The sequence below is a fragment of the Borostomias antarcticus genome, assembly GCF_949987555.1.
Source record: "Borostomias antarcticus genome assembly, chromosome: 5".
In the NCBI taxonomy this organism is placed as follows: Eukaryota; Metazoa; Chordata; class Actinopteri; order Stomiiformes; family Stomiidae; genus Borostomias; species Borostomias antarcticus.
The window spans coordinates 22,281,423-22,294,212 of record NC_140238.1 but is presented as its reverse complement, the minus strand read 5'-3'; the positions used below and the strand labels follow the sequence as shown (position 1 = coordinate 22,294,212).

General features: G+C 42.5%; 1 protein-coding gene across 1 annotated transcript in view; it reads right to left on the bottom strand.

Annotated features, from left to right (window-relative positions):
* Window positions 1–537, bottom strand: part of spag9a (sperm associated antigen 9a) — a gene marked incomplete at its 5' end in the record, with an annotated part of 34,881 nt that extends 34,344 nt beyond the window's left edge. The window contains one exon of the mRNA XM_084439005.1: window positions 238–537. Coding sequence (XP_084295131.1) covers window positions 238–537 — 300 coding nt within the window. The remainder of the gene's footprint in view (window positions 1–237) is intronic.
* Between the last annotated feature and the right edge of the window lie 12,253 nt (window positions 538–12,790).

The window sequence follows — 12,790 nt, the reverse complement described above, 5'->3', positions numbered from 1 at the left end:
GTCACTCAAATGCCACTGCAATTTCAATTGATAATGATAACAAAAACACCACCACGTGTATGTTCAGCACAGAGGTGTGTGTGTGTACACCTGCTCTCTCTCTTTCTCTCTCTCACTCACTCACTGCTGAAAAAAAAACATGACCGACCGCGGCCTTGCTCGGATCGGCCGGAGATGAGAGCCGCTCCAGCGGGCTCCCATCTCTGCGCAATCTCGCACTCTGAACACCGGCCTCACCTCCTCTGCGTGTTTCCTCAAGGCTTTCTCCCGCTCGTACTGTGTGATGAGCTGCTCGTTGTCCTCCTTCAGCAGCTCCAGCTCCACTTCGTGCTCCTGGTTCTCCGCGAACACTGAGTCCAAGTTCTCCAGCACCGCCACGACCAGCGGCATCAGCTCCTTCACCACGTCCTCGTCGTATTTCCCGATCAGCCTCTCGAACTCGCGGTAGATGGAGTTGGCCAGGCCCGACACCCGCTCGGACATCACCGCCGACGTCCCCGGGTCGTCCTGGTACACAACCCCGTCCTCCAACTCCATTTTCTTGCCCCCCCTCCCTCCTTCCTCGCACACACGGGACTAGAGACTTATTTCCACTGACCCCGCCACTCCCGTTATTCGCGGATCAAACGCAATAATCCTGATTAAAAGTACCCAAAATGTATGATAGAAAATAGGTGCAGGCAGCTCGTCGTCCCTCCCTGGATGCGGTGTGTTTGCTACGTGGATTCCGTTCCTTCTTCCCACAACAGCTGAGCGGCGTGATGACGTCATATTCTTAAAGGGAAGAGGGTATTTTTATGGGAATTCATGCAAAATGTAATTTTTTCCCCCCACAACATTCAATGAAATTTCACAAATGTCATTTTAATCTGCAAAATATTCTCTTTCCTTCCATATGGATGGCAGTCACACAGAAAAATAGGCATGAGTCTTTTTTTTTTTTACTTAACAGGTCTCTATGTTGAAATGAAACATCTTAAGGAAACATGCATCATGGATGCGAGTTAAAGTTAAGCCCCCATGCTGTCACAGCCCTTGACATGGCCTGGGGAGGGAGTTCAGCACCATGGACAGAGACTGAGACTCAGGTGAGTGGGTGGGGAGGGAGTTCAGCACCATGGACAGAGACTGAGACTCAGGTGAGGTGGTGGATAATCCGTTTTTATCACTCCCAGCGGCTGCGGACGTGGGAATGAGCCACAGCTGCAGCTCATCGGTTGATCGGTCACCTCTCCGAGATATCAACCTTTTGAGTCTCTCCTTGGCCACCTCTCCTTGATATCAGCCTGTAGCTATTAGTTGGCCCAGCACAAATTCTTAATCACAAATTCTGGACCAGGACACTGCCTAGATCTTCTCATTGCTCTCAACAGGATGCCCCCCCCCCTCCTACAACAATCTAATCTACCCACTACCCACACACCCTCCATTGATCTGAGTGGACTCAAAACTCAGTAGATGTAGGGACCTACTCTGCACAGCAGCTGCTTATATTTATATTAATACTCATTAGAATATACATATCTGTAATGCCTATAATCTCTTTAGATAATATCTATTTAATTTAACTGTGCACTAATCTGTGTATATTGTATTATATTTTGTAGGCCTATTTGATTTTTAAAAACTTTTTACTCTACTTTTATTTTATTTTTTACCTTGTTTATTGAGCAATTAGGATCTAGGTAAAACACGTCACTGTACATTGCACTAGTATGATTATGACAAATAGAAAATAATATTATTCTGTAACTTGTAGCCTATAGGGTTTAAGTGCGTTTATAAGGAGCACCACCACAGGCGGAAGACTGACGTCCTCATCATTCATGAGCGGAGAGCAACACGTTGCCTATTGACCGTTTCATTTCTTCTGTTTTAGCTACAGCTTTGTATTTTGTCGATACCTATGTGTATGATTGTTTTTAAAGTAACATACTATAAATCAATTGTGTTGATGATTTGAGAGTTCAGCTGCAGTTTTGTCGAGCTAACTTTAGCTAGCTAACAGTTAACATTAGCTAGTTGGAAAAGTTAGGGGGTCTTTGGAGTGTTATTTCTGAGCACTTTGTAATTTCTCTCACATTCTCTGCGCTACAATTTGGTGCCTGGAATATTGTGTGCAATATGGCTGAATATTTATCAGATTTTGAGGATATAGAAGATGCCTTTGAATATGATGGAAGCCGATCGTAGCGTAGAGAATGTGAGCCGCAAGTGTAGCCTACAGACGGAGAATAGCCCGTCTCCGCGCATGCGTGCTGGAGCAAGTGGGGAAGCTTTATTTAATTTATAAAGACGTTTCTAAAGATCATATTACAGAGGCATGTGAAAACCACAACAAGCCCTCGCTCTATGGGCGCTGGATTTTAAATTTCTTCTACAGGCCTCCGACTTGACACCCTACAACCATTTAAACAAAACGAAAATTGAGCCATACCTAGTGACAAAAATAACATTCCAAAAGTCCGCACTACATTTCGTGTATTTTCCCCCCTGCTAGCTAAAGTTAGCTCGCTAAAGCAACTTGGAACTTGCTAAGTTAGCTTCAGTTAAATTAACTGGAAACTAAATTCGATAAAACTATCCAGCCGAAGTCTCATCATCACAATTGATTCATGGCACACATCACTTTAAAACAAATCTAAATCATACATAGGTACAAACCAACAAAATACAAACCTGTAAAACAGAAAAAATTAAACGGTCAATAAGAACACGTGTTGCTCTCCGCTCATGAATGACGAGGAAGTCAGTCTCCCGCCTGCCTGTGGTGATGCTCGTTATAAACCATGGATGTATTAATAGAACGGTTATAAACGCGCTTGAACCCTAATTACGGAAACATAAAAGGCCATACATTCATCCCGTTATCTCGAGAAAACAATTTCAATTACTGTAACTCGTTATCACGAAAAACAGAGTAGCCTAAATAAAATGCATCTTAGGGAGGAATAATAATACTATTTTATATTTGTCACAGGCATCATCATATAAGTACAATGTATAGTGGAATGTTTTTAGCTAAATAGTGTGCTCAATGAGGTAAAAAAAAAAAAAAGGCTACTATAAATGCTAAAAAATATATATATATTATACCTGCAAACTAGTCGCCTTTCGGCTACAATCGCCGTTTTTTTTGTCGACTGGGTCATTCATATGAATGTTGCAGATCCGGGGAGTTTTTTTTTTTTTTTCAAAAAGGGGGGGGCGGGTGAGGGAGTGACTGCGTTTGATGTTCAGGCTACCTTTTTGGATAATACTAACTGGTTAGCTTGGCATAGATATAAATACAAACTTGGATGCTATAAGCTAAATGTTATAGAGTGGTGGGTCAATTCAGAACGTGAACCACAGCAGACGAGGGTATAAATACAGATTCTGTTGTTGGATGTAACGTTGCTTGATCTCCAGTTGAATAACGTAAACGTCATGTCAACAGTGTCCAACATCCATTCCAATTGCGCGAGTTTTCTCCCAGGATCTCCTCATACACTTGTTAACGAAATCTCTGATCAGCTGTAGTTTGGATATTTTTGCGGTTTAAAATTAGGATAGAGGACACTACTAGTTGCCCCTCAAGCAGAAACGAAACTTATGTCCGGTAGCTTTCTTTCAAGGAATTCCAAAATAAATGTCACGGAAAAGAATTACACAAGAAAAAACACTTTTTTTTTTTTTTACTCACTTGGCATTGGTCCGAATGGTATACTCACGTATACTGAAGTATGAAGTCTACTGAATCTGATATATACAGAATAATATTTCGAGGGCCTATTCATCAGTTAATAAGTGATAATAATGGGCAACCTTAATCAAAAAATATGCAAGCAAAGACAGTGTCATCATATCGATACAATAATATGGGTAAGAGGAGAAGTCGTTTTTTGTGTGTGTTTTTTTTTATAAATCGGTATCGGTATAGGCTGAGGAAAATAATCGGTGATCGGTATCGGCCCAAAAACTTTTGATCGGTGCATCCCTAAAAGCTATCATGTCTCCCTGTCTCATTCTTTCCTACATTTCAGGCAATGGAGGTTGGTTGTCTTTTTTTTGAGAGGCAACAGGAAGAATAAAGTGTAAAAAATGTATTGTTTGGTTGCTTAAGTAAATAACTAACTTTTTATGAGATATCTGTTCTCTCATTTAAGGGAAAAAGAAACATTGAAATTCTGATTAAAATGTTTCAACTGTGAATCTGGACATCTACATAATTGTATTTGGGGTTGTAATTGGGATGGATATACTATGCGCCTCGCAAGAGCCATGTATCTACTCGCACACAGAAATTCTAGTTTCAAAAAGCTCCAAAAAGCGTCATTTGCATATTACAATAACTAAAAATTTATTCCAGGGGAGGATGCCCCGGACCCCCCTACCATAACTTGGTTTCGGACCTGTCACCTTTTTTACTCTCGGGAGTTTGCAGGTCTGATATATAAAATATACAAGAATGAGTTGAAAGAGCAGATTAGTGTACAGTTGAGTTAAATAGATATTGCTCTAGAGAGATTATAGGCATGCATATATTACAGATATGTATCAACATGCATACAGAATGTAGGTAGGCCTATGTATATTCTACAAGTAAATATAAGTTGCTGCTCTGCAGAGTATAGCCACTGAGTTGAGTCCAGAGATCAGTAGGAGGGTGGGGGATATTGAGATTAGATTGTTTATAGGTGGGAGGCATCCTGTTGAGAGCAATGAGCAGGCCTAGGCAGTGTCCTGGTCCAGGATCCGGATGGCCTGAGGGTAGAGAGCCTTTCTGAGCCGGCCTTCTGATGCGGTACCTTCTCCCTGACCACAGCAGAGAGAACGACACAAAACTGTGAGCATACATGTTGTGTGTGTCACAAATGTATCACTGATCAAGAAGTTGTGCTGGGCCAACTATGGCCTACAGATCCCTGTACAGCAGCCTGAGAACCCCGACCCATACAGCTGACCACTGGCTCTCTAAAGATGACAGATAAAACAGTGATGCTGTAGCTATAGCAGGGAAATACAAAGCCACAGACACGAAATAGCAGCAATACAAAGACATCTTGTTTATGCAGTGTTACCTGTTACATGTCGTCTCAGGAAGTGCACAGTCCAAATTAAGCTTCTGTTTATGAAGAGTCGGCTCTGCTCAGGGTAACCTTTCTCCCGAGGAGAGGAATCAACTCTGGGGCCACGGAGAGACCCAACAGGCTGATATCTAGGAGAAGTCTGATATCTATAGGTGACCAATCAACCCTAATCCATTGTCTGCAGCCGCTGGGAGTGATAAAACTGATTATCCACCATCTCCCCTTATTCTCAGTCTCTGTCCATGGTGCAGAACTCCCTCCTCAGCCACTCACCTGAGTCTCAGTCTCTGTCCATGGTGCTGAACTCCCTCCCCAGCCACTCACCTTAGTCTCAGTCTCTGTCCATGGTGCAGAACTCCCTCCTCAGCCACTCACCTGAGTCTCAGTCTCTGTCCATGGTGCTGAACTCCCTCCCCAGCCACTCACCTTAGTCTCAGTCTCTGTCCATGGTGCTGAACTCTCTCCCCAGGCCATGTGGAGGGCAGTGGCAGCCTGGGGGCTCCACTTTAAACAAGCCAGATGTAGACAGTAAACATGTTGTTCCCTCTTTCTGATAACAAACATGATATTTACATTTCATTTTAAGTAGAGAGCTCTGCTCTGCACTATCTGACTAAACCTCACAGACTCGGCATGACAAACTCTTTCACGGCTGGAAAACATACTGTATATGACCCAGCCATAGTCTGATCATACTAACTATGATACTATGATCTATCTAACTAGTGTGTGCAACCGTTGGGGGGGGGGGGGGGGTGATTAGTGGATGGTAAACACTGATTAATAAGTTGTTTGTCAACTTCGCCTAAATGATGGGCCTGCCTGTTACAGTATATGAGGGTTGTGGCAGGAATCAAGTGTGGGATGTGAATTATAGGCACGCTGATAACAGTTGATTATATTCTACGGGGCAGATGACACCAGCACAGAGAGACCACCAGGCGGCACCAAAGGAGAGGGAAATCCACAGACACACGAGGCCGGGAGCAAAGTCACCAGGAAGCAGGGCGGGATGACAATCGCACAGGACTGAAAGAGGCTTCCAGCACACTGTCCTTGCTTGCAATAATATTTTATTGAGTACCGTATCACTGGACACAGAAACCAACAGGTGCCCAGAGGGAGAGGAAACACAGAGAGACACGAGGCCTGGGAGCAAAGTCACCAAGGAGCAGGGCGGGGTGCGACACCCCAAAACGTTGGCCCCCCACAGAGATGTGGGATTGCTTCTGTACAGGGCATTCCTGTTTTTGTTCTGTGTGTGTGTGTGTATCCTGTATGCACTTTGTGTTCTGTGTTCTGTGATGGTGGTGGTGATGATGATGATGGTGGTGGTGATGGTGGTGATGATGATTATGATGACAATGATGGCGATGACGATGGTGATGATGACGACGGTGATGATGGTTTTGATGATGGTGATGAGATTGTTCTTTTTTTCTGTTCACCTGCTTAACTAATGTGCTATGTAACAAGAGGTTTTGCCTTTTATATAGAGATCTCAAGGGAAAGGTTGCTAAAACATTGATAATCCTGGTAGTTAAACATTGACAGCAATGACCTTTAGCCTTAAAAGCATCCATTACCTGTATACAACATTTTCCGTGTTGTACCTCATAAAACTTTAGCTACCCTACACACATAAAGGGGACAATACACAGAGGAGATAGTGAAGTAAACAGAACTATCTTGATCTCTAATACAATGTTTTTCACCACTGAACCAAACCAAACTAAAAAGTGAAGTGTTAACTGTAGTATCTTTAAGTGTTACTTTCACTCCTGCCTCCATCAGTTTGCAAAGTAATCTGTCTGTTGACTTTACGAGCTTCTCATTCCATATCTGTCTGCTGAGCCACCACAAAGCCATCAAAACATAAACTCTTATCTTTATCAAACTAGAACTGTTCTGTCAGTCTGTTCTGTTTCACTTTTTCACTTCCGCCTCCATTACAAAGTGTTAGTAAAGAAACACTCAAATAGATAACAGACTGCAAATGGATTGGAATGGGAAAAACTATTATTATTATGTATTTATTTATTTAAACATTCTCACATAAAAGGCAGAGCAATCAACTCTTTTGAGCTTGCGTTGCTAGGGCTTTCACCCCTTTAAGAATGTACAGTACTGGGACATTGACTGGGACATTGAAACTGAAAGCCCCAAATCTTTACCAGACACATTCACCCAAAATATGTATTATCTGCTCTCCACCTGTTACCACTTGCATGCCCCGTGGCTGATGTTCCTCCATGGTTTGTCTAGACAGTGTGTTGTGGAATTTACATCCAAACACCTTAAACCTTTGTTCTCTCTCTCCTTTTGTAATTCATCACCTCCCCCAAATATTCACATAGCTGTGCTAACATACAAAATGGCTTCCAGGAGGCCATCTGTCTACAACATAATAACCATCCTTTGTCATCCTTTGTCCCCAATTGCCGCCTTTTTCTCATGTCACATGTCTGTACTCTTGGCCACGCCTGCCATTTCATATGACGTACAATGGAGTAGCCAATCACATCCTGGAAGCACCGTACCTTTGTTTTGATTGCATATAAGGCACAGCAAAACCCATAATCGGGACTTCGCTGGATACCACCCTTGTTGCGTTGTTCAGGAAGTCCTTGCGCTCGTATGTTTTTCACAATAAACCAGACTTAACCTTTTGAGCGAATCTTGGTAAATCCTTTTTTGACTAGATCAGTTAAATTTCTATTACAAGTGCAACAAACTATCTTCAACAAACAACATAACAGAGGCATACAACAGCAATTATGGCAGACATGATATAAACTCACTCATCTTTATTAAGCTATATAATACATATCGCATTTAAAAAATGTAAAAGACTCACAAAACAATGTCCAACAACCAATATCTTATACAGTAGATACTGTATATGTATTAGGTGTGCTGCATGCAGTATATGATGCTGTATTGTGTATACAGCATTAAATTTGGGTTGAGAGTCACATGATGCGTTCCCATTTATACTATGGGCTTTGATTTATACTGGCACCGCTCTGCACTCTCTCTCCTCGTTCAAAGAAAACTAGCTTTTTTCCTCATCTGAATAAATGTGTTGTGCTTGATGTAATATGGTTTTCTGCCTGTATATGTCAGTGTGATCTGTGATTTGATGTGCACTTTTATTCAAAGCACTTTACAATTGCCTCTCATTCACCTACAGTATTGACACACACATTCACACACCAATGGCGGCAGCTGCCATGCAAGGTGCTAGCCTGCTAATTTGGGGTTCAGTGTCTTGCCCAAGGACACTCCATGTGACATGTGAACAGGAGGAGCCGGGATTCAAACCGCGGACCCTACGATCATTGGACGGCCTCCCTCCTGAGCCACTGCCGCGCCTGGGTTTGTAGATGGGTTTGTTGGCGCCTGCGTGCTGCCTGAGGGTTCGGATGGGTCGGCTGGGTCGGCTGGGTCGGCTGGGTGTTCCAGTCCCTCAGGAGCTTGTAGGCCTCCCTGACGACCTGCACACAGAACCCCAGAAACAGTGTGGCGTACTGACGGAGAGGTACTAGAACCACCATGGCGCCAGACAGGGGGACGTCGTTTGAGAAGTTGTCGGCGAAATCCACCATCTGCCTCAGCGCTCTCAGAAGAAGCGCGTCCACGTCAGTGTTCAGGTCGGTCTCCTCGTGGTAGTTCTTCACCGGCAGGATGCAGTTGACCGGCACGCCCAGGCTGACGCTGCACTTCTCCATCTTCAGCAGAGATGAGGGGGAAGAGCACAGAAATTAGGTGATATAAAAAAAAAACACACCCAAAAGTCACTGCTCAAAGCTCGAGTTCTGGTCATTCCCTATTAAATCAGTCCTGATACATTATGATATGTAATTGGTTCCTGTGGGCCATTTCAGGAGAATCGTGTCCAAACTCATCTGAAGAATGTACAGTAGATGTTTTTAGTTATTTCTTTGTTGAATGTTTATTTATTCTTTTTATGGTGTTTTATTTTATTTTATTTTATTTTTATTGTATTTATTTTTATTACAGTGTTTATTGCTGTACTCTGTATTTATATTCTTTTGCCGTAATTTGTATTCTGTAATTGCTTAGTCACAGGGTGTTTTTTAAAAAGAGGCTCCATAAATGACCCTGTATAGAGGGTGTATTAAATGATAAATAAATAAATAAATAAATAAATAGAAAACATAAAACAGTATGTCATCCTGGTCTCTCAAGCAGACTGACAACAGAGTACAAACTTCAGACTTCAATACCTAGTTCACCACCCAGTAAAAAAAAAAAACACTTGCTGACTTACCACCTCCTTCATGTACTTGCTTTTGTACACATTCCTCAGGTTCTTCTTGACCAGTGGGCATGCCAGATCCACCCTGGTTAAGATCACCATTTGGGGGATCCCTGGGAAAGAGTCTCCTGTCACTCTATTGCCTATTTCCTTACAGTCTGTCTCCAAAAAACACTGATGGCTAGTCACAGCTAGTTATGTTTTATAATAATCAATGGGTATATTTGATGATCAATAAGTACCAGTTGACTGGGTTTGAAATGTCCAGTTGAAAAGGTTTCAGTCACTCACCCAAATCACTGGCCTCTAGCCGGACGGTCTTCATCTTTTTGATGACATCATCACTCATGACGGAGACCTTGTCAGCTGCGATTAGACTGACCAAGCAGTGGGCTTTGTCACCAAGGCCAGGGGACTTCCTGTAACCTGCGTCCTCCGCTGACAGAGGCTTGTTATCCACTCTGAACTAAACAGAGACCAAATAAAAGAAGTGCTTATTTACACAAATTCCACATAAATGTGAGGAATGAGTGATTTCCCTGTAAGCTGTAAGATGTTTTTTTTGTTTTTTACCTTATAACCGTCTTTCACCTGGCCCTTCAATGCACTGACGATGTCGTAGGTATGCATTCCCTCCCCACTAGCGTCCTCCAAACCCATGATGTCGTTGAAGACAAAAGAGTAGCTTGATCCCGATTGCTGATTTTCTATTTTGTGGGTTTTATACTGAAAGAAAGAAAGAAAGAAAGAAAGAAAGAAAGAAAGAAAGAAAGAAAGAAAGAAAGAAAGAAAGAAAATGAAAGACGAGAAGAAAGAAAGAACATTCAGGATTAAGAGCTGCTGGTTCAACATAAAAACATGGTACTTTTTCCAAGATCAGCAGTAACGGTGACCCAGTTACATAATATGACTTACTTTTGTGGTGAAGCTTTTACCTTCCATACCACTAGCAACCAAGGCAACTGATGTAATTCTATTCTGAAATACATTGTTGATTGAGTTCACAAAGCTTGATTTGCCAACTCCAACAGGACCATGCAGCAGGATTCTGACTTGTTGGATGTGAGGGTTGTGTGGAACAAACTCCTTCAGCTGCTCCAGCATCTCATCTCTTCCACTATTCAGACCAAAAAATAAGTTCAACAGATTGATTGAAATTAGTGTTTTGAATTCAGTTTTTCATTACAATGTAAAAATGATGTCTTTGTTGTTCTTTGTTATTACAGTCTGCGCAGTATCACATTTAGCACAATTAAGATGTTGCTATGTTCCATCAATCATGAGGTAACTGTGTTGGTAAAGTGCAGCTTCATTAAACTTTTTAAGACAATATATTTCGGTTTTGTGTTTTTTTGTGTGTTGATATATTGCAGAATCACATTAACTGCTGAACATAACTTACTCCCATGATATTTTCCTCCATGGTTCATCAAAAGCTGTAAAATGATTTTTCAAAAACAATTTAAACTCAGTTAAGCAAAGTTTTGTTTGAATCTCTTCACATTTCTAATGTTTCTCTTGACAGGATTGTTGGATAAACCCACAGATGGGATCATTTCAGACATTCTATGCAGTATGGTTTAAACATGCATCCTCTTACTTGGTGGTGGTGGTGGTGCTGGTGTTGCTGGTGTTACTGCTGGTGGATGATGATGATGGTGGTGATGGTGTTGAGATGGCTTTTGTCCCATGTTTGATCAGTTTCCTAGAAATTATAGATATTTCGTGGGATAGATATTTCGTTTAAGGACATACCTGTTAGTTCTTCCCTTTAAACGATCGCAAGACAGCATAGGATTGCCTGAAAACAGGCTATCGTATCGTCTGGCCCATGACCCGAAGAGCACTTCATAAAACATTATAGAAAATAGCCTCCTAGCTGTAGGCTAATGCATCGTACTGCAGCTGCAGGCTACTGTAAAATAAACATGTTGCGCATGCTTGAAGAATAAAGACTGATGAAGTATTTAAAGACACCAATAAGAATCATTTCAAATTCTAGTATTGATTGCACAATAATGAATTATAACAAACCAAATCTGGATCTTCTCCAGTTCTTCAGAAAGCGGATGTTTGTCCTAAAAGAACCAGGCTGAAATAGATCGCTTCTACAGTATACGCTCCAACCCTGCCTACTGTAGCTTCACGTGAATTCTCTTAAATCACATGACGTTTTAACTTTCAGTTTCGATTTCAGTCAGCTCATTAACAGAAAAAAACTGTTCTTCTGAGAGAAAAGTGAAATCTAAAATGCATCCCGTCAAATGAGTGGTAGTAGGTAACCTGTTAAAACTGTAATCAGGAACTCTCCTTACATTTCCTCTTATAAAATGAATGTGAATGTGAAGATACACAGAATTAAAACCCCAGAAAAGTTACTTGTACTTCTCTTCTTGTTAAGAAGTCCTTATCACAATATAATAAATTAGTTAATCAAGCCAAGCTGAGCCATCTAATATTGCATTACATTACATTACAGTCATTTAGCAGACGCTTTTATTCAAAGCGACTAACAATAATTGCATTTAACGTAGGAAAAGTCAATGTACTACTACTTGCCAGAACTCACAAGTGCATCTTCTTTCTAAAACAAGTGACTAAGAGCATAATCTAGTGCTGAAGGCAAAGTGCAAGAATAGCAATCTAAAGTACAGTGCAATACAATACAATACAATACAATAAGTGCTTAGGGAGGATTGTTGTAGTACTTCTTGAAGAGATGAGTTTTGAGCCTGCGACGAAAGATGGGCAGCGACTCTGCTGTCCTGACATCAGTGGGCAGTTCATTCCACCACTGCGGGGCCAGGACAGAGAAGAGCCGTGACCGTGTCGATCGACCGCAGGGGCCTCGGAGTGACGGGGCAACCAGTCGCCACAAGGTAGCAGAGCGTAGCGGTCGGGAGGGGTGTAGGGTTTGACCATGGCCTGGAGGTAGGAGGGGGCTGTTCCTTTCATTGCCCTGTAGGTTAGCGCCAGAGTTTTAAACTGGATGCGAGCCGCTACAGGGAGCCAGTGTAGGGAACGGAGGAGGGAAGTTGTGTGGGAGAACTTGCCGACTCTCCCCCTCTGACTCTCTCTCCTCTGACTCTCTCCCTCTGACTCTCTCCTCTGACTCTCTCCCCCTGACTCTGTCTCCTCTGACTCTCTCCCCTCTGACTCCCCGAGCAGCGGCTTTCTGGACAAGTTCCAGAGGTTTAATCGCTGACGTTGGGGCCCCAGCGAGGAGGGAGTTGCAGTAGTCCAGGCGGGAGATGACCAGAGCCTGGATGAGTACCTGCGCCGTTTCATCAGTGAGGAAAGGGCAAATCCTCCTGATGTTGTAGAGCATGAATCTGCAGGAGCGTGTGACGGATGGGACATGTGCGGAAAACGACAGTTGGTCATCCAGGGTCACACCTAGATTTCTCGCAGTCCGAGTCATCACTGTGTCTTCAAT